Below are 22,752 nucleotides of genomic sequence, written 5' to 3' on the forward strand. Positions count from 1 at the left end.
CATTCAAGAGCTTATTTGGGACCAACGCACTGGTGCAGGCAGACCCACTGTGGCAATCCGTAATCAACTGACTTATCTTTTGAATGTAGCAGATATGGATACAGTTCTGACAAATGTTTCTGAAATAAATGCCATGTTGAATAGTGAAAGAAGGCTGGAAAATTAAATTCTCTTCCGTAGGCCTTCAACAGGGGTCAAAAAAAGAGGCTGGGGAGATGAGGCAAAGAGTAAGCCTGATGAGAAGAGGGCTAACGGAGGGGCAGTCTTTCAGAGATTGTCACCAAACTGGTGTGTATATCCATAGCTGGTATTTAGTTGGTACTTGGGCCAAGCTAGGTGCATGAGTACTATCCACTTCTCCCCCTCATCTTCCGATCACTTCATCAGAGGTTTTTTTGGTGACTCAGTCATTCCCTTATTTTCCCAGGAAATCTGCCCTTGCATTGGCTGATCTTGATAGTATGCACTGTTAAGGACTCGAGTTCAGACATTTTTCCCTGCTGCCCAGGTGCATGGTATGGAGTTTACCAGCTAATGCAAGGAGGTATGGATTTTGCATTACCAGTTCCTGGGTAGTGCATGCAGCTCAGGGGAGGACATTCTGTAAAACTGAGTTACATGGGGCGCTGGTCTTGTGTGTTTGCACTCCTTATTGTCAGGTATCACTGCACACAATGTCTTTCTGCTTGCCAGACTACTCTAACAACTCTCGCTTGAAAAGACTTAGGAATAAAATTGGCCTGCTTAGGTGATTTGATTAAACAGATTTGTTAATGGTACAAAATACTTTCTTGTTTTAGGGGAGAAAAAGGTGAAATACACTATTAAGATTGTGTTCAATGATAAAATCTTCCTTAGTGGCCCCAGTGCCATGGATAGTTGTAGTGGTGAAGAACCCAGCTTCTTTTCTCAATGCTGATGTCCTTGGAAGACTCATTGCAACTATAGGTTTTTCTATTCATGTTGTTGGAAGGAAATATTGGGGCCACCCAGGGCAATTATTCTGAGCAGGAGTTTCCTGAACCTAAGCTAGAATAACTTCCTTTGTCTCCCTGTGTATTTGCCCCTAGTTGTTTATCATTGAGTTGTGATGATGTTGCATTAAGTTGTTATACGGTCATGATGATGGCAAGAGGGAATGAAGCTACTTCCTTCCTTAGCCTTCTTCAAGGCGAACACAGACGTTCTAGTTAAGAAACTTGCATGCTTTAATAGCAAGCTAATGTAGATGCTCAAAAGTTTGTTTTCTGAGGTTTTAAATATTAAGACCTTCTACCCACTCATTTCTTTGCTGTCAGCTGAGATTTTTATGTATGCAGTGACTTACTACTTCTGGATCCTTCTGAACTGCACAGAACCCATGACAATTCTCAAGTGAAAAATTCTCACTGTGGGGGAACACTCAATAAGTTATAATAGGATTTTTGCAATGTTGGTTTTGCCGTATCATTCATGTTTTCATCTTCTCTACATAAGTTTTGTTTTTTCTTCAGTTTTAGGAATTACTTTTTATCAAAACCCAAAAGACCTGCTGTACTTGATATATAATATGCACTCTTCTATTCACAGAAGCTTGTAGTTTGAATCTCTTGGTTATTGCCTCATACAGCTTGATAAATGCAATATATCTATCTTCCTTTAATTACAAGTTCATGAGTCTCTTGCTGATTTGCCCTTTATGATAACTGTTTGACCATGGTGGAACAGGAGAGATGAAGAATGAGAGACTGTTAGAATAATTGAATTTGAGATTAGAATTTGGCACTGGGCCGCAAGATTAAGCGGATGATAATTAGGCACCAGATTAAGAGGTAGTTATGTAATGACACAACTTTATTCCTGTTGTTTTCATGTAGTGCAAACTACACGTAAGTGTTGCTAGCTTAGGGAGAAATGTAGTTCTACCTCACCTTGGCAAGCATAAATATGCACTGAGGAACACTCTCCTATTATGCCTGTGTTCTTGTAGAAGCTGGAAGAATGCTTGCAGGCAGCCTTACTTTGAGGAGTAATAATATGCATATATCTGAAGTTATAATAACAATATTTGTCATTTTATACTTTCATCGTATGCTGCTCAAGATCAGAGTTTCACACATTGACCTGAAATGTAGTTGTGCATTTAAAACCTTATGAAACTCTCACGATGTAGTGGTACTACCTTTGTGTTAACTATCTAAGAGCATAGATGTCCTCATTTTGGTTATTGCTTCTGTTGAGAGTTCAGATGAAGATTCAAATAAAGAACAAGTCATTGTGCAGTGCATCAAACCCCTGAATTATCGCATGGTTTCTGTGCAACTTATTAACAAAGGTAAATGCCTGTAAGTGGGATCTATAAAAGCAAGGTGCCTGCTTACTACCCGTGATCTCTTTCTCATTCTCTGTCTGAATTGGTTTGGTATGACTACCCCTAAATGAAAAGCAAGGCTTTTGGACTATGGGAGACCTTAGTTATATATATTTTGGGAATTAAGTGATAGTTCAAGACAAGCTTTATTTAGGAAACGGCTGTCTGTATTTCTAAAGCTGGTCAGTAGGTATATTTACAGTAGTGTTTTTAAATTAAAAAGTACTCTGTTTATCTGAAGCTAATTTTGTGATTATATCCACTTACATTCTTTGGTTAACATGTTGCAAACTGGTTTCCTTTTGGATGAAGCAGACCTGGATGTGCACTGTCACAATAACTAACATACCACAGCTGCTAATGGGCACCTAGTTCATTGGAGCACGCTGTAGCTACTTTGAAATAAAAATTCCCTATAACATCCTTTGTTTCAGTGTGTAAGTCTGTTCTTATTGGACTGCAGTATTTGCTAACATAGTTGTAATAAATGATGCCAGTGCTGTCATCAGAATTCATGACTCCAACCCCTGGAAAACTCTGAACTGGAACAATTCACCTAGACTCCAAGGAGACTTTTACTACCACTTGCTCTCGTGACAGCATCTCTCGAATCAGATCTGGCAGTGAAATTTCTGGATATCACACAGGGGTACCCATGTTGGTGCCCAGAGGACTTGAAGCAGGATTAATCTCAACTAATTTTAGACATCTACAATATGAAGATTTGTCTGCAATAGCTGATTTATTGAAAGTTTGGGCAGTGAAAATAAATTAATTCATTGGGGTGAAATTTGATCTATTTTAGATGCCTACTCTAGGATGAAATGAATTGTTCCCAAGTTGTACCTGTTTCTCGCCCTGACTTCAAAGCAAAAAAACCCCAAAACCTAGGGTAAGCAGCTTAAATATAGTCAGCTACAATGACCTACAAAATAGGTTTCTTAAATTGATGTGTTTTTGAGATTGAAGTCAGTTATGTTCCTTACTGATGCAGAGTAAAAGGTAGCTGCTCCAGAGTTTGTTTTGGGGATATAAACTTTCAATTTGAGCACTACAAGGACAGGCATTCAAGGTCCACCATGGGTGGAATTCAAAATCTGTGCCCTGAAGTACTTGTAATGTAAGACAGCAGTCCTATAAATGAATGCCCTGCTTGGTATTTTATGTTGTCAGGATTAAATAGATGTTTTACTCTGTTTGGTCAGCAAAACATCTCTTAAGAGCTTACTTTCCCAATTTATTTGAACTGAATCTCCATAAATGTTATGTCTCTATTTATAGAACGCACTGTTGTATTTTTCTGAGCCTGTTTCATTCTGAGGAACGTGCGGTAACAACAGTTTTGCTGGCCTCTTGATACCATGGCAGCATGTTTCTCAAGCAGGTGTTTGTTTGTATGCTGGAACTACTCATTTAAATTGATTATCAAATCACTTCTTCACAGAATATTGGGTACAAGTGTGTTACTGTAGCAGGAAATGAGTCAACATTTACAAAGATACTGAAATACTGTTTCAACATATTGTATTAAATCCTCAGCAACAATAATAGTGCATTACTTGGCACTTGCAGTCTTTGGGTCAGGGCCAATGCCTGATGTTGATCTGTACAATACATTTTACATCCTAGAAGTTACAGGAAACAAAATGATTCATCATTTATAATTCTTCCTAAAAGTATTTGTGAAAGCTTAGTAAAGTGCTATGGCAATTAAAATAGACTTCAGGTTTACTAGTTGTAGTTAAGATTGTGTGAACTATGTTTTCATTCCAAACTTCTGGTTTGTTGCTCATAGACTTCTGTAACATTTTGCTTTTTGTACTGGCTTTTCCCACTCATCTTTCCTGCCTGAAGGTGGTTCTGGTGGTGTTTTATTGTGGACTTCTAGCAGCAATAACAGTTCTGCCATTTTTAAGTGTATGAAAGCTAGGGAAAAAGCCTTTCACCTTCAGTGACTCTTTGTATCTGTGTTTAAAGCGCTCCACTAGCCAACAAGGCTGGAGATAGAAAGCTGAAATAGCCTCTACTGTGGAAAAGCAGATTTCAGTGTTCTGGTGAAAACTGGTTTTAGTTTGAGCAAATGAGGACAAAACTGCAAAATACACACATGCAGTTCTTGTGTCTTTTAAATAACCATTTTAATGTGATTTTTATCACAAAATATGCTCAAATAACTGTGGATATTAACCAAGGACTTTGCAATAGAAAAACTGTCAGTTTTATATCCCAAATAGCATACTCAAATACTGAGCAATAGCTGTTTGCTTACAGTGTTTCCGTAGTTCTTATTTTATCAGTGTCAAATAGATCACTAAATTTTCAATATGTAGCTGTTCCACATTAAACCTGAATGCAGCAGGCAACTAAACTTTGTACAAGAGAGAAAAACTAATATGCATTACATCATATCTAATTTTCATGTGAGCTTGCATGTATGTAGCTCTTTCTAAACTAGAAAACAAGCTTTATTTAATTTTTGTAGGGTTTGAATGCAACTTTTTAAAATATTTTTCACTGGAAAAAATATTGCAGCCTTTCAGTGTTTGTACAGTATCTCTAAATCTTCCTGAATGGTATCTAAAGCTGATGGCAATAAGTTTGTAGAAATTCACTTCATGTGACTGATGTGGATTCAGTCCCTGTGGTAATGATCTTAAACTTTTAGCTCTTTGGTATCAAAGGAATTGTAGCGGAAATGTTAGTCGATTGTTGGAACAAATATAGTGATATTAGAAGATAAACACCAATGTTCTGAAAGCTAGTGTCTCTTATTTTGTGCAGTGCATTGATAAAAGATGTTATTTATGTACTTAAAAATCCATGTTATGAAAAAAGTTAAATATTCAAAATCAGTCTTCTACAGGCACAGTTAACGTACTGTGTCTGGGATTCCTGGTCTGTGATCAATGGTCTGTTTTGGTGTTTTTGAATTGGAGACCTGAGAACTGAATTAGTGAAAGAAACTTTGTTAAGCATCTCTGTCCTGGGCTTCTGATTCTGTCCTGGGGTTTCTGATAGCACCTATGACAGTAATATATTTTTTTAAGTGCAATATCTTTCTATGTATCACATTAATATGTGCATTCGATTTTAAAAAAAAAATCAAATGGCGAAATACATTTTTATGTATTACCCAGATCTTTCAATAACAAGCTTTGTATTTTTTTCCAAGGGTGGGAGCAGGCACAGGGAATGGGAGCGGAATTGGCCCAAAATCTTCTGTAGAAATAGATGGGTGTGTTACTTATAAGGCAACATCCATCATTGCTGACCTACAATGAATACCCATTGTCTCTCATTAACTTCAAGGGGAAATTGAGACCTTTCTAAAAGCCACCAGAAATAAAGAATATGAATTGGTTGATACAGTATTTTGAAGAATAGAGTGCAAAGCTGTTAATGAGCTGTACTGGCTGCCTTCTGTAAGAAAGACAAGTTGCTTTAATCAGAAAGGTCATGCGTGTCAGATAGCATTATTGTTTCCTGTGTTAGCTTGACTCTACCTCAGTCTGGGGGAATTAAGATTTCAGTGAACATTACTAATAGTTAAGACACATGTCTGGGGATGTGGATGCTTCTGCATTCAGCTCTGCTGAAATTTTGCTTTTGAATTATTGGCATTGCTGTTAAATACTGCTTAAATACAACCAGATTATACGTGTCACTGAAGCCTCTAGAGTCACGCAAGTGTTAAATTTATGGCACAGAAAATGGCTTAGGGATCAGTGAAGCACAGCTAGTTCCAGCTTGGGTTTGAATGCTGAGAGCACCTTCATCATCCCCAAGGTTCAAGTGATGTAGTCATATTTCTTAGATATGCTGGAAAGAAAATGGAAGGATTGTGGTTCAATTAGGCTGAGACTCAATTCATTTGGGAATTATCTGTAGATAACAGTTCTCTGCAGGTGGTCAGGCCCTCCGAGAGGTTTTCTACTTATTCAGTGATCTAGAGGGGTTAGAGAAGAACCTGTTTGGAGGGAGTGTCCCAAAGACAGTGTAAATACAGACTTTGCTTTCCCCCCCCCCGTTACGTTCCTCATTTTTGTGGGTGTGTAAACTGTATTATGGCTAGCAACTATTAGTCACTGCATTAAAAAAATCAGTGCAAATATAGGCAAATACCTTCAGGTCTATCTTATTTTGGTATAAAACACCAATTTCTCCAAATACATTAAACCTTCTTGATGCACTTTTGTAGTATATGATCCAACCCTGCATCAAACAAGTTTACAGTTTTCAGTGGAGTGTTGATTGAGGACTTGTGGAGCAAGTTTTCCTTTTCACAAGGTAGTGGTTATCTGGATGAATTCCATCCTCCTGGGTGTCAGCAAATGGTTCAGGTCTGTTACTCTATCCTGCAAGTCTATCTATTGCTATCCAGTCAGTCTGATTTTTGTCATCTAAGTCATGCACTAGGATTGAATTCCTCTAACTTGGGTGGTTGTTGTTCCAACCTGTGATTTCTTAGGCAACCTGAAGGGCTTTTCTGGAACAGGAGATCATTGTTTCTCTCAGTTCTGGTATCTATCTCTATCACATTGTTTCCTGACTCCTGAGCATCCTGACCAGCCACAGAATTCCTGAAAGCAGTGTCAAGTTATTTTTGTTCCTTATTAGTCCTGTCAAGGAAATGGTCAGATTGAAAAAATGTTTTCTAAACAGTATTTCACAATAGGGTCTCCCAAATAACAGAAAGCTGTATGCAGGATAATCCAAGATAATGTCTTTATTTTCTGTCATATTTGGGAGTTTTCTTTCCTATGATCATCACTTTATTATACATGTGTATGCAAAAAAAAAAAAAAAAAAGATATGTTCTTCCATTAGGAGTTGACAAAACTGGTTTTGTCCCAAACACAGAAATGGAAAAAAGTTAAGTGGGGAAAAAAAAATCCACCACTCATTAAACCTGAAAGTGTTTGGAGAAATGTATCCTGATGAGTGTTTCACCAGTGCTGGCCAGACTATCTTCCTGCAAGCTCTTCTAGCCAGAGCAGCAAGGAATCTGTGTGGTTCCACAGGAATCCCCATCCTAGCAGAAACAGTAGTGTTGCTGTCTCAGTGCTGTTGACTTGCAGTGATTCTAGACTGTATAGAAAGGCGTTTATTGTAGCTTGAGTGGGAAGGAGTATAGTCATCTTGTATATAGATATAACAGACACATAGAGTTCACTGGGAGGAAAAAAGGGGCAGAAGAATTAGGTTAAAATATATTTAGCTCATTATTGCTACTATAAGCCTTTTTACTGGACTGAGGTCAAGATTCTGCTCTGTAGCTACAGGAAAGACTGATAAAGGGTAACATGGGAAATTATTGTTTTCAGAAATTGCATGGCAAACTTGCCATGTTGATTCTTCTCATTGCCTTGGAAAGACTGTGTACTTTTTTTTTTTATTCTTACGTTGGTGATATTTTCTCTACTCTGATTCACTTGAGTGGAAACTGGGGGCGTCCTTTGATTGATTGATTGATTGATTTTTAATCTTAAGGTTTATTCTGCTCCCCTACCTAAGCCCTTTCTTCAAGTGCAGTAAAAGTTGGGTATTTTTAACTCAACACTTGAAACCCAGGTTATAGAATCTAGTTTGGTGGTACAGGAAATAAGATGAATATCCAGATACCTGAAAAAATATAGTCAAGAACAGGGTCAGTGCAACCACATAGGAGGAGTGTATGTACGCACACCAATCGCTTATTAGAAATCATACAGATTGATTCAGCCTTTACCTGTGGGAGCTATTGTGCCTGCGTGAGGTGTGCATCTAAAAATTACTGACCTTGCATTCAGCATTCCTTTTTAACTAGAAAAGCATCGCTCAGCACTTCTTGCCATAGCTTCTGCCTGTGCAAAGGCTGTGAAGAATACTTTTCAGAGATAGGACTGCACTCAGCAAGGTAAGTGTGGGCTGGCCACAAGTACAGCATCTTTCCCTTCAAGAACTACAATATCATATAGGAAGGTCAGTACACTTTTCCTGGTGCAATCTGTGTCTTCCACTCCCATTTAAAGGTATTCTGAAATATGTTTGGATACACAGCCAAGTTTTCCCTCCATTTTAAAAGTCTCTTCTTATCTGAGCACTTTGCAGCTCTAATAGAGATCTATATCCTCTATACAAACTATTTTTCATCTCTTTTCATCTTCTCCAAGAAGGATGGGGAAGTACCTGTGCAACCACTAATTAGAGTGATTAAAATAGACTTCTCAATAAAAAAAGAAGCTCAGCACTACTTTTTCAAGCCAAAACAGATAAAGAAGATGACAATATTAGGAATTACAGGCCAACTGGGAGCAGCAGCAAGAACAAAAAAGTAGGGCCTGCACAAATTGTCATAGCTGTGTCAGACACACAACAAATATTCCTTTTTGGATGGCCAAGAGGCAACACCATCTTTGAATGTGCTACTATCTCCATGCAAGGGCTGTGTGCTTAGGATGTGACAACTCTGATTACGTTGAAACACCAAGAGTGTTTTAGCATCTGTCAGCTCATTCCTGTTTGTGATGTGACAAAGCTCTTCACCAAAGGAAAGCTAGGAAGTATCTACATTAACACTGCCCAAGTCTATCCCTCCCTAATTGATTTTTTGATTCTGAAGAAGAGAACAAGAAAAGCCATACCAGCAAGCATGGTTATAGGTTGACTCTTGGAAGGCGAAACATTAAATCGCACTTTGGCAGAGTGAAAACTTGAAGCTTCCCAGTATAAATGCTCTAGACCATGAAGAAAAAAGAAGAAATTGTAAACCTCTTCCTCATGATGTCTTGTGCAAGAGTGGCCTGGCTTAAATGCTTGATGAAGGAGACGATTGAAGATTAGAAATGGTAGAACCTCTTTTTTTTTTTTTTCTTTTCTCTTTTCCCTTTACTTGTGCTGTATTTTGTAAGGGCCTGGTGATTAAACCAGGGCATGCTATTCAATAGCATTTCAACCTTAGACTGATTCTCACCTTTGCAAGGGAGGTGCCAAAATGTCACTGTTTAAATTTCTGTGGCCCTGTGTTATGGTAAGACAGAGAGGAGCAAAAGCAACATTTTACAAGTTGCCTGAGAACTTCCCTCAGGGCACCTGAGGTGCTACAAGTCAGACTAGACTTGTCCCAGAAATCAAAACCCTGAACCTGATACTTGTGCTAACACCTACTCAATCTTGTACCTGTGTGATCAGTGGTGTGATTTATTTAAAATGTAATTGTCGCCTCATGTCCTCTGTCTTCAGTGCAGCTATTAATAATATATAGGTGCTTATTCCAGTGGATTATGATCCCTTTTTTCAAAGTTTAAATAGTTACTTTTTTAGATTTCCTCTCATGTCTCTGTCTGCACTGTACGAGTTGTACTTTATTACAGTAAAAAAGTAATAATAATGATAATTCTGTAAGCAAAAGCCCTACTCATCTATAGTCCCACTCAAGCAGTGTTAAAGTATGCTAAATTACATTTGCATCCCTCATTTTACTCCTCCTATCCCTCAGACTTGTCCAGGGCAGCCTTGGTACAAATGTGGTACCAAGGTTGCTGCTGGAGACCTGAGCATGGGGAGCTTAGTGCTTTGCTTGCCCTCTAGTGGCATTTTAATGGCTGGGGATGCCCGTTGGCTTACACTGCTGACATCCCTGATCGTGGGTGTGTTTAGTCAATGAAGATGCAAACCCAAGAGGTTTTGTTAGCAGAACATCTTCGTTCTATGTTGTGTTTGAAATTGGAGTCTATAAGGTAAAGGATATATTACAAATGCAAAGAGCTTCCTGGTCTTGCATGTGTCAAAGAAAATGCTTTGGCTGCAAGGGGGAAAGCTGTTCTTCCAAATAAAGTAAGTTACTCTGTTTACAGGAATGCTCAACATTAGAGGCAGAAAATTGCAATTGAAAGTGATATGAACATTGTCTCATTCTTGTGTTACTAGAAGACTAATTTTATATAACTGACAGATTTTTTATTGACATTTTCACTTCAGTGATTTCTGTAAAATAACGTTAATTACAATTAAGTAGCTGTTTTTAATTTAAAGACATAATGAAATGCTAATTTACTTGCATCTCAGAAAATTCCCTTAGCTTAGTCACAAAAGAAATGAATATTTGTTGATTTGCCTTAACATAGTATCCTTTTTCTCTAAATTGTGTTTTGGTATGTTTGATAGCTAAAACTATCTTCTGCCACCCACACTTAAAACTTTCTGTCTGCAGTGAGATGGTTACGCCCTGTTTTCTAGAACAATGATCAAAATGCCAAATCAGCCTGCGATCATGCAGCTGAATATCATTCATTGCTCTTATGCAGGAAAGTCAGCTGCAGAATAATGCCTTCCGTTCATTGCTCTTTGGCACTAGATAAGTAGCAGTGGCAAAAGGTATACTATTAACTATTGTTATCCTTCAGTTCCTTCTTTATGAGCTGTGACGTTCACTGTGCAACTACATTTACCAAGCATTAGCATAAAGTAAAAAGAACTGGATGCTTTTATACTAGTTAATTACATACAAAATATCAAATCTGCAAAACCAGCCTTCAAACAGTTGCATGCTGAAGTAAATTCATTAATTCAGCTTTATTAGATGTTTGCTGAAAGTACAAGTGAAGGGGAGAGTGTATATGTAGCAGAAAACCCATAATCCATGAACAGGAGAGTGGAAGTGCAGGTGACTGTCCCCATGCTGTATTCAGAAGTTCATACCTACCACAGAAGACCCATATGTCATACTCTTGCATAGACTTTCTCCTCTGCCCACTGCAACCATCTTGCTAAAACACAGTAGTGGACTGAAATGCTGGTGAATTTGTGACTTAGTATGACGCATTGATGCTCCAGTGACATAAAATGCTAACTTGGTAAGAACCTCAAAGCTGTACCAAGCTTGCTCGTGACCACCGAAGTTGGTTTTTTTTAGGATGGATTCTATGATTGTGTCTGTATTAAAATTAATTTCCCAGTCTTTGGAATGAGAACATGTACATTAAAATTAATTTCCCAGTCTTTGGAATGAGAACATGTATCTCGTTAAAATGTTCACACATTTTCAGGTGCTCCTTTTTCCTGTAACATCTAGCATGCTCAGGTATATTTTGTGTGTGTGCGCACAATTCAGGAGATGGGATGCCTGGATGAACATTCCCAATGTGCAGATTGCATGCAGTCACCCTGGCCCAGTAAGCCAGGAGTTTATAGGGTAGATTGCTCTGTGCCAGTAGGCCTGGGTGTCCAGGAACAAGTGGTGTGTTGCATTTACTAACATAGATATAGCCAATAAGAATCTAATAATTTCCTGGGATATTAGTTAGTAAATCATTAGGTTGAGATTGGTAATAATTAAACCAAAACTTGGTGGTCTTGATCTCCGCTCTGTAGAGGCTCAAGGAAAAAAGTGCAGCTGAGGTGCGTTTGATTCCCCTGTCTGCACTGGAGAAGGGAGCAGTATTTGCATGTCATTTCAGAAGAAATACCCATATCTTCTTCAGGAAGTAATGGGGAAAGCATAGCAGAAGAGAAATAGCTCTTTTGCAGCTGATGTATTTTTATTTATCCCCTCAAAACACAAGACTTAATATCAATTCCAAAGTTTTGGTTAGTGCAAGCAGCTAGCAAACTAGGGACTCCTTTTAATACCTGAATAACAAAATGTCCACTTTCTTTTTGAGTCTGCTCAAAATTTCTTATTTGTAACCAGGAAGAGAGGTGACAGCAGACTGTCTAAGTTTGCCTGTCAAAGGATTGTTGCACCTTTGTTAGTCACCAGCAACAGGCTACCTGACTCTCCTGAACCTTGAAATCTTCAGGCACTCGTCAGCTTCTGTGTTACCATGAGGCTATAAAGCAGTATTTCCTTCAGGTAAGCTTTCTGATTGCTTTATAAGAGTGAGCTAGATAACTTTTTGTAACAATGGGGATTTAATGTTTATCCTGTGTAAAGCCTGAATTGTTCCTAGTGAATATACATGTAAAGCAGTTCTCAACGTTTTCTTTTTTGTTCTTTGTTTTCATCAGATCACCTCTCTTTCTGAATAGTAGGTGGTGTTTACCTGTGAAGTCAAGTGTTGCCACAAACCCAGCTTTTCCTGTAATTTGGGAAACTAATATGGAAACTCAATGGATTTGAATTTTTTTGTTTTGTTTTCCAAGGCTGTTGTATGCTTGATTCATAAATAAAAAATTGTTTACATGCTATACTGTTAAATTATATTTCTGTTCTTTTCAAAGACTAAGTGCAGAAAAATGCTTTATGGTATTGCATATCTTGAAGCTATTTTGCCTGAACAATATAGTACTCCTATATGTCCCAATTTTTCAGACACCTTACCTTTTCGTGCATAAGACATAACACTGACTAAGACTCAATACTGAGAAGGGCAAGGAGATTGGTATGCAGGAACTGAAGATCCAACTAGAATGATTTAAATGAATTTTTTGCCACTCCTATTATCATCTGAGGAATGTGACAGCCTTTTTTTCAGCTTAGTTAGAGGGAGATGCCTCTTGGAAAGCTTTATTGCCCCTCCCTTTAACCAAGCTGAAAGAAAGTTGGAGCCAAAGGTTAGGGATGAACCCTATCTGTTAAAAGGAGGAGGCTCTTACTTAAACTTATGAAGGTTTATTAATAGACAGGGGACTGATATTGCTCAGTTCTTCAGAACCAATGAGAACTTTTATTCAATTACGTAGTCATTTGTCAGTCAAGACTAGATCTACAAGTAGTTTTAAGTATGTGCACAGGAAGGATATACAGTTGAAAGGTAGTTTCAGGGTGTTGGTTTAAAATACATGGCTTGATGTAGCATTGATTATGTTCTCCCACATCCACATTGTGCACCTTCTGCTGAAATACATCTGTGTTTCCGCCTTCTTCATAGGCATAGCAAGGACAGCAATAACAATGCAGCACGTTTAGGTAGGTGTTACAGTCCTTACTGAAGACCTTGATTAAACCTGATGGCCAGCCCAAGGCAGCCCTCTTAATTGCTGTAGTTGCACCACTGTCAGCATCTGCTTGTCTGGATAAGAGTTAGCATATCTGCATGAACTGTAACTGCATTTTAGTTACTGTGTTGAAGTATTCTTGAACAGCTGGATCTTGAAGTATTCTTGAACAGTTGGATCACTGGAAAAATACCTTTTCTACTTGTTTTCAAAGCTCCCAGTACAGGGAATTCTTGGTAATAGGCAGGTTTATGGAAAAGCATATATTTACTACTAATAGAAAGTGTATGCCAGAATTCCTAACCTGATTTACTAGCTTTAAGCAAATAGTTTCCATAAAATGTTGCATATAAACCTGCTTTACTGGGGCCTTTGAAGTTGGCATGTGATTCATTCGTATCCATGTATAACTTGTGTGGGTTTTTTATATGGTACAAATGTCAATCTTAGATTCTTTCTTCTGCTTATGAGTTGACCTGTTTAATTTCAGTAGTAGATGTATGAACAGAATCATGTGGTCCTAGGATATGTATGTCTGTGTACAGCACATCAATTCCAATCAGAAAGCAACAGAAGCTCAGATCATAATGACAAGAGAAAGGTGAAGCTATGCTAAGTCTACCCAAAAGTCTGCCTGGAATAAATACCCCAGCCATAAAAATGTGCACAGGATTCCAGAAGCTAAAGACACTGTTTCAAAGGAGAGCCTTGGTAGGAGGGAATGGGACAGTGTGGAGAGGCTGCTTGGAATCAAGCAATGGTTTACAGGGAAGGTCAAACTGTGCTTAGCTGTCAAAGCTCATCACTTCGTTCTGCCATGCAAATTGCTAATAGAGTTTGCACTTGCAGGGATAACAATTGCACTATTTCTTTTGAAGAAACATAAGAAAACATCAGATCCAGTGAAAGTGAGCCTGACAGGATGCATATGACTGTTATGCTGATTATAAATAAAATACAACTAGAAGAAGATAATCCATTGCGATCCAAAGATCAGGAAAGATCCTGCTGGACACTCTCAGAGGGATGGTCGCAAAGAGTAAGTTTAGCCTATTGAGTTGAATCTCCCTAGATTGCCAATGTGACTGATGCAAATAAGGGAAAGAGAAAGTTTAGAAAGATTTGTTTCAGTAGGCCAAAGTTAGCCTTCTGTGATTAATATCTTTCTCTGTCTCCTCTGGGAATTCTCTAACGGGTAACACACCAAAACCAAGAGAGATGACTGGTAAACTTCATTAACATGGACAGCCTCCAATACTGCTACTTGGGTCATAAAAACTCATAAAGGATTTTCAGCGGGGCCTCTGGGAGACAACGGGTAACAAACACCTTTCCTTCAGAAACAGTTATTTCTTCATGATGCCCTGGAACTACCTTTCTTACCTTGCTAGCATTAACGTCGTACATTGCCATTGCAAAGCAGCAGCTTTGAAGGTAAATGGGCAAGAAGCCCAGTTGAGTCAAAAAGAAAGGAAGACCATGTCATTGTAATACACACTGAACAGCCTGATTTGGAGGGATGGAGGTCCTACTTGCTTCGTATCCAGTAATCAGGGTACAGAAACAAAATTTCCAATGTATAAAGAACACTTGGCTATAATGAATGTGAATTAATGCATATATTGATAGTTGGAGAATTTCCTGAGAAGAAAACTAATTATCTAAAATATTTCAAGTAAACCATGAAATGAAATACAGCATATGGCCAGCCCTGTGGGAATTTCTCTTGACCCTTTAGGTAAAACCTAGAGTGTCTGTCATTTCTGTGCCAATTTATACAGCATGGCACCTGACTGAATTATAAGCTTAAAATTATTTTAAATATTTCTCTGAACAGGTTTCTTTTTATACCTTTGCTCACAGCGTGTGTTCTGAGTATGATGAAGTAAAGATAGACAAGTAGAGAGAACTCCGTTTTCATGAGTGGTCTCTACAAACTATTATTTTAAAAAAAATGCTTAACAGTGTTGCTTTTAATATTTTTTTTCTTTAAAGAGGAAAAAAAAGACTTAATTTGGGGTTATATATTTACATTACATCTTAAAATAAAGTCTGCATAGTAAGAGGGATTTCTTGTATATGTTTTACTGCTGAGGATTTAAAGTTTAGTCACTTTTAAGACTTGAAAGCATTTCAGTTTCTGAGACATAAATAATGTTAGTGTTTTCACACCCACTATTTAAATAGGTTTAACAACGACGCCATCAAAACTGCAGCTACTATGGCATTTAATATTGAGGCTTCACTTAAGATGAGACTTCTTTTCAGTTCTCTCATAAATTAGCTTTTATCTATCATCTGATTCTGCATCTCCAGGGAAGTCTGTACAGAGTTTGGTTCCCTCAAGAAAGAAAACATGGGGTTTGGGGTTTTTTTTATGTTAAAGTAGATTCTCTAGTCATCAGAGTTAGTGCAGGACCTCACAGGTGTTGTCACCTCACAGGAGTTATTAACATAAACCAAAGGACAAAGGTGAAGATGATGATGGGTCTTATTTCTATATATATATTTTTTTAACATCACTAATGAAGAAAGACTTCAAAGAAATGGAAAACCAACATTTAATTAACATGAGGCTGGAACGTTCATAGCAATTGCTAGCTATTAGTCCGAGTCATTAACAGTTAACCAGATCTAAAATCTGCATCATGTAGAATTCCAGTTTGAAACGCATGAAAAAATTTGGAGCAGTCACAAAGTTTGAAGGCACGCAAACCAAAACAGTAACCTTTTCCTAATGGTAGTGTAATTAATTAGCAAAATTCTACTATGTCTGCATTTCCTTTATGCTTATTTAGGAAGTATCAGATAGCTAGTTTGTTTTTATCCTTTTATCCATGGCTGGGTAGAATTTGAAGTGTAATTCAATAGGCTTAAAAAAGCAAAAGAATTGTATATAGCTATCCTCCTCTGTAAAATCAACAAAGACTTCCTAGAAAACAATAGAATTGATGCTGGCATTTGTTTTCCTCTCCAAATGTCATGAAGTTCAATAATATACAACCCAAGAAATCAAGTAGGAATGTATATTCCTATTGGGGGAAAATAGCAGAATAAAGTTTCAGAGAGACATTAGGGACAGACCCATGAAAAAGACCTAACTGAGATGGGAACATAAGTGTCCTCATGAACACAATAGCTGCAACAGCTTTTGAGGGCCAGCTAGTATGTCCAAACTCTAGCAAGCCATTAGCGGAAAGGACAAATGCATGCATTTTTAATGTGCCTCATTTCGATCCTTCACATTCTGGCCAGTGTTTCTGTCTCCTTGACAATAGTTTATGAAGCTATTATGACATTTTATTTAAAAACATAATTTCTGCTTGGAGAGAAGCCTCTGAATAGATCAAGAACGTTGTTCGGACCTTTTTAAGAGGTTGCAGGTAATTGAAGAAGTCCAAAGCGGGAACTTCAAAAAGTATGCAGATAACTCTGCATGAGTCTTGCCTTGAAAAGAAAATTCTTTCATGACTCAGTTTGCAGCTGTGTGCATGCATTGCATCTATTTTTGCTGAATGCCTTTGTCATTGACATAATGTTATTTTAGTATACTTTGCAATGGTGGGGTGAGGGGGGAAAAAGCACAACCCTCTCTTTACCCTCTCTGAACATCTTCAGAAATGAGAAAATGGCAATCTCTGAATAAATTCAGAGTAGTATGACAAAATCCTGACCCTGCTGAAGTAAATAGAAATTTATAAAGATTACAATAGTATCAGGATTTGACTTTTAATTATCAGTACTTACAGTATGTTCACACAATGCTCTCCCAGTATAGTTTAGTAATTGCTTGCTGCCTCAAAAGTCTTTGTTCAATTATATCTAGGAGAAAAGAGTTCCCTAGAGCAGCTGATATGTGATGATCTCTTATACAAGCTAACCAGTGTTGCCAAGGATTTCACTTATGCTATCAGGTCAGATTTTTAAAAGGGATCAAAACCTAGTGTGATAATCATATTAATATTTGGTGTTGAAATGGAGCTGAACATATCTGAGAATCTTGGCCCAGGTTTGAGTTGCAAACTGTCTTGTGAATTGTATAGCTGAGAAAACTACCAAGTGAGATGAATGATCTTTGGAAACTAATGAAATGAATGTTCAGTAAGAAGCAAAAATATCTGTACTGCCCAATTAAAAGTTTTTAAGTAAAAGTACTCTTTTCCAAATGAAGTTAATCTTAAGAACACTGAAAGATTCTTCACAAGTGAGAGTGTTCTCTATGTATAGCATTCAGTTTAATAACCTTATTTTTATAGAGGCAAGAGACATGAAATCCCACCCTGATAAAGTGAAAGGGAATATCTTAAATGTTTTGTAGGAAACAGGGATTTTTTGCTTTAGGTCTTCAGCTTGCACTTTTTGAAAAGCAGAGGAGGGGAGTGTTTCGCCTTTTTTTTTTTTTTAATGCTTTTATTTACTAGAAAGTAAAAGAGAAGAAGAAATCAAACTTGTCTGAAGACAAAATATAAAATTGCTTTTGATCTATCCCAGTAACAGCTTTCTCTTCCAGGAAATTGAATGCTGATTTTAAAAATGTGGAATCAATGAAACCTAGACATATGTGGATACCTGTATGTTCACTCAAATGGCTCGAGTGGTTACTCAGGTGCTAAATGAAAAGGAGCACATAAAATGTTCCAGGCTGGAAGGTTAAAATATTAACAAATCATGAGTTTCAACATCATGAGAGCTTTAAAAATATCTAGATGTTTTATTTAGGTTCTGTTAAAAGGATTTTAGGTGGAAAGTAACTTTCTTGCTTGCTTTTGGTGCTCTCAAATTAACGATGGAGATGTACATAATCATATACCGTCTTCACAACGCAATGTCATACTTAAACCAATAAAGAGTCTCTGCTTGAAGTTTCTGTTCCAAATGGGGTCTTCCATTTTGGAGATGTGACTAACTGTGGAGAATTTCGCAGTATAAAGTGTATTGGGATACCATGAATTGGACATCTAGTGTTGAAACTTTTGTTATTACTTTGGGTTTTGTTTTTGCAAGAAGCACAGTAGTTGTGAGGGAGCAGAGGAATAATGCTAAGGATCTCTGTTGGAAAGAGTTGACAGCCCCTGCAGATTTATACTGAATATGAATTCACAAGCCCACTGCAGATGAGAAGGTGCATTCAGTTGGATTATAAATAGACTGTAGTTAGCTTTGAAATGCATCCATTTTATTCTGAGCTTCCAGCAAAGTCCTACAGATATGCAGCTCCAGTGAGAGCTCTAAAGTTGGTAATAAAGAGAAAATGTCAGGGGTTTTATTTGGAGTCTTCTGACAGCTGTGGAAGAAAAAGAAATCCATCCATTGTTGTGGCTGTTTTTTTTTTCCTCTTCTACAAACATGAAGGAGTAGATAAAAAAACTTTCTGTTCTCAGGAAACAAGTCCTTGTTCTGAGAGAAATGTGATCTCTGTGACTGGAGATGTATATGATTCTTGAACCCTTTTCTTCACTGTGTCCTTTCTTATGCTCAGATGCAGTAATCCCACATGTGCTCCAGAATAAGCCAGGTGCTGTTCTTTTCTTGCAGTCTAATGGAGATGGGATGGCAAGACCTATGCCTTTGCTTTTGCCAGCAGAGCAGAAGATATAGACCCACAAGCTGGTACTCACCTCAACACGCTGTTCAGTACAGGGCTTTTCATGATGCCAGCAGTAAAGGCAGTGCTATGGGCTGCCCAGCCTGAATTAATAAGTTTTGTCTTGTAGAGGGTGACTAGGATGACTTGAATCCAAGGCTAGCAGGGTCCCTGTTTGACTAGAGTATCTGCGGAGTAGACTATTGTGCAGTGTAGCCCTGTGCTAGGTGCAGCAGCAGCAGTGTACCGTCCTAAAGGGTATATAACAGCAAGCATGTTACTCTTTGCATTTTAAGGAATAATTCTTTGTAGATCTCCCTGGCTACCACCTCAGGAAGAACTACGTTTCTTCAGCCTCTTTTTAAGTATATATTTTAATCACTGAATGGACAGCATGTTCTTCAAACACACATCTCACACGTGGGAAGTTTTAAATTCAGATGGTCATTTTAGCTTTTTAGAATGTGACTGAAACAGGCAATCCCTGTCCCATCACCAAACATGAGAAAGGATAATATGTGTGTTCTGCTGCTAAACAAAATCGGAGCACAGCCCTGTAGATTCTCCAAGTAATTTGATGTTGCATCAGGAGACAGATGGCAATAATAAACCAGCAGAGAGTTGAGTCTTCAGCTTGCATGAGGACCACGTTGGTCTCTTAATTGTCACCAGTTTTGGAACCTGTCTAACAACAAACTATTCCTAGAGGGGGCATAAGGGTGAAAGGCAATGCAATTATTGCCTTTACATTGAGTGCAGAGGCCTTCAGCATACTGCTTTTCACTATCTATTTTTCTGCATAAGAGCTATGATGGCTTTCCCAAACAGCCGTATATGAGTGCTTGCACACTCTGGAATTTGTCTTCACATGGTGAAGAGATAAAATGAACACAATATGCAGTTTGATATTACAGATAGTTTGCCAATGGAACAGAGAAAGGATCAGTTTGTGCAAATCTAGTAACCAGCCTAGGTCCTTCAGCTACTGCAGAGGACCTCCAGGCAGTAGGTGAGCTGGTGTGTTCCTAGGTTGATATTGCCTGACAAACTCTAGTTCTTGTGAGCTTTCTGCAATGCTGATGTAGTCACTTAGGCATAAAGTAAAAAGACACATCTTTAATCTGTGAAAAGGAGAGACTGTTCCTCCTAAGAATTTACATACTGTGTAACTGAGTCCAGGTGTGCTATTTGTCCCTTGATAAGATCCTTTATTATTGCTTCTGTGCTGCTACTGGATTTCCATCATAAAATAACTAGATAAACTATTTAATTTGCTGCACAAACCTTAAATCTTACAGTTACATTAGTACTTTTTGATGGAATTCTCAATAATAGTGCTGCATTCATGTTAGCTTTTGGGTTTAAAGGCACTTTTATTATTCCCAATTCCTAAGAGCCCAATTAAGAGCTTGTCTTGGCAGCTTTCGGTTGCAGCCGTACTTGCTAAGACATTCTAGGACTGAGCCTGCCAGTCTTTGGTTGGCCTGTATTTTTCATGGCAAGTGACTGCCCTCTATCTTCTCTTGAGCTGGACGTGTGCATCTCATTACTAGAAAGTGAACCAGGCCCTTCAAAAGCCAGTGCTGCATGTGATGGTGGTGTTACAAGTTATGAGACCTGTTAGGTCACTTGGCACCATCTGAATTGGATAGAGTATTTAGGCAGAGCCAGGATTTAGCAGGGCAGAAAAAATTCCTATGTTCCATGTTATGTGTCCTTAATCAGCAACAAGGAACTACCATCATGTACATGGCTGCCCCTCCAGCAGAAATGTTTGGGTTGGTCCCACAGTTTGATCTACATCCAACAGATTATTTTTGTTGGGTTTTGTTCATAGTAGCTTTTGCGGCAAGTGTCTGAAAGATGTGAAAATTAAATAAATAAAACCAGCATCATAATTGGAAAGGAATTTTTAAGTATCAGATTGCTTTTGGCACTATTATAAATTACTTGGTGTTCATAGATTCTTTTTTGTTTGTCCAAAACAAACTGTGAAATTTGCAGTTCTCTAGGTCGTAATATCCCACATCACTATATGAATCCAATTATTAGACTTGTTAGAAGCAAAATAACATGAAACATTACAAATCTAATATTGAACAAAACCTAGCAATAATCATCTCTGTTCTTTCACCTTTCACTGCCTTCTGAACATTTTTCTTACTGTTTCTCAAGCTTCCAGGCACCATTTTCTTCCAAGAAGTCAGATCTTCATTCTCTCTGGGTGTTTATCAGTCTCTGTTCTGGTACTTGTCTCTCTGCTTGTCTCATTCATAACAGATACCAGTGCTGTGAATTTTTTAAGGCAACTGCAATCATTGTAGTTGATGAAATGTTTTGGGGCAATATCAACTCTTTCATGCTAAAGCAAAAATATTGTGTTCGGTTTTCTTATTGCAAAACACTGAGAACAAAAACATACTATTGTTGTAAAATATTCTGCCAGTCTGTACACAAGGTCATATTATCTTGAAAGTATGCTTCTTGTGATTATTTTCCAAAATTAATAACCATTTTCTTTTACATACTGATTTTTCCAGTGTGACTGTTCTAATGCTGTTGTGCCACTGCTGAGTGTAGTGCACATTTACATAACAGCCTCCCTTGTTGAGTTTACTTTGCTGGAAGTTAGACCAAAAAAATATTTTTTATATGTAAATTGAGCACATTTGGTCATTGAGATACAATAAGCATGGAGCATAATGATACCACTTTTATAGCCACATTTCAAAGTACAAGTACACTTCATCTTTTTGACCCCTTTGTTCTACTGCTGGAAATAGATGTTAGCTGCTGAATGAGCTTCCATAATGTCACATGCAAAGTTTTTTAATCAAGGACTTAAGAATCTTATTCCATTGAACAAAAATAATAACAATTCTGCAGGAGGACTGAAGCTTTAAGATATTTGTTCAGCTTTTGCAATAATTACTTGCAGTGGGCATCAAAGAGTTTCTGCTTTGCAGTTTGCAAGGAACTCTCAGCTGTCACTCAAAGCAAGTACTGAATCCATATAGCTACATTGCAATAGCTGATATGTAATGATGACAGATATTTCCTCTGTCAAAATATGTTTGCTTAGCTTTAGAAAACCTCCCCTCCTCCTAGGAAAAAATCCTTCTATTTTGGGGACCTTTGTTTGGCAGCGTGCACAGCAAGACATTTGAAAGGAAGTAGATGTCCAGGGTGGGATGGACAGTTAACAGTTCTGGTAGTGAGACTTCTTACTAGGATCTTGGGGTTCATACTCATGAACCTTAGACACTTTACGTATCATTCAAATACTGGATGGTGCAAAATCCAATTGCTCTGACTGCTTGTAGTATTTCTCTTCTCAGTGTGTGGCTTATGAACAATGTTTTGCATTTCCCATAATTTTCTCCCCCCTGCAAGCATTTCCTTTTTCCTTGTACAAATGAAGACAATAGTTGACTCTACTCGGTCTAGCACTGTTGTTTGCCTTTTCTCACAATATCTCATCAAAAGTGTAGAGAAACTTCAGGAAGGAGTCTGTAAGGAAAAAAACCAACCAACCAAAAAAACCCAAAACAACAAAAAACCCAAACCAACCAAACACCCCCCCCCCAAACAACAACAAAAAAAACCCCCAAAACAAAAAAAACCCAAAACAAATGAAAAAACACAAAACCCCAAACTATAAGCATGGAGTAACTTGTTTTAAGATGCTACATAAGAAATAGAATTTAAGTTTAAGGCTGAGGTGCTGTCACTCTACTTAGCATCTGTCATGTATCATTTGTCTTTTATGTGTGTGTATATATGCATATTTCTTAGGCATATACTATACTAAGTTTTATTTCAGTGGTGGTAATTCTCAAAATATCTCTAAAACTGAAAGACACATATTTGAAGAAGTTTTTGTTCTTTATTTTCCCCCTCT

At 37.8% G+C, this 22,752-nt stretch overlaps 1 protein-coding gene across 4 annotated transcripts in view; it reads left to right on the forward strand.

The window, feature by feature from the left end:
• Window positions 1–22,752, forward strand: part of NKAIN2 (sodium/potassium transporting ATPase interacting 2) — a 562,917-nt gene that overhangs the window by 86,041 nt on the left and 454,124 nt on the right. For 3 of the 4 annotated variants that reach the window (XR_012041465.1, XM_072855777.1, XM_072855779.1), the window contains exon 1: window positions 14,175–14,306. The exons of the other annotated variant lie outside the window; for it this stretch is intronic. Coding sequence is in view for 2 of the 3 variants with exons in the window: in XM_072855777.1 (XP_072711878.1) it covers window positions 14,190–14,306 (117 nt within the window). In the remaining variant the exon portion in view is untranslated. Of the gene's footprint in view, window positions 1–14,174; window positions 14,307–22,752 lie in introns of those variants that run through there. 4 annotated transcript variants of the gene reach the window in all.

This window comes from Ciconia boyciana, chromosome 3 (genome assembly GCF_034638445.1).
Source record: "Ciconia boyciana chromosome 3, ASM3463844v1, whole genome shotgun sequence".
In the NCBI taxonomy this organism is placed as follows: domain Eukaryota; kingdom Metazoa; phylum Chordata; class Aves; order Ciconiiformes; family Ciconiidae; genus Ciconia; species Ciconia boyciana.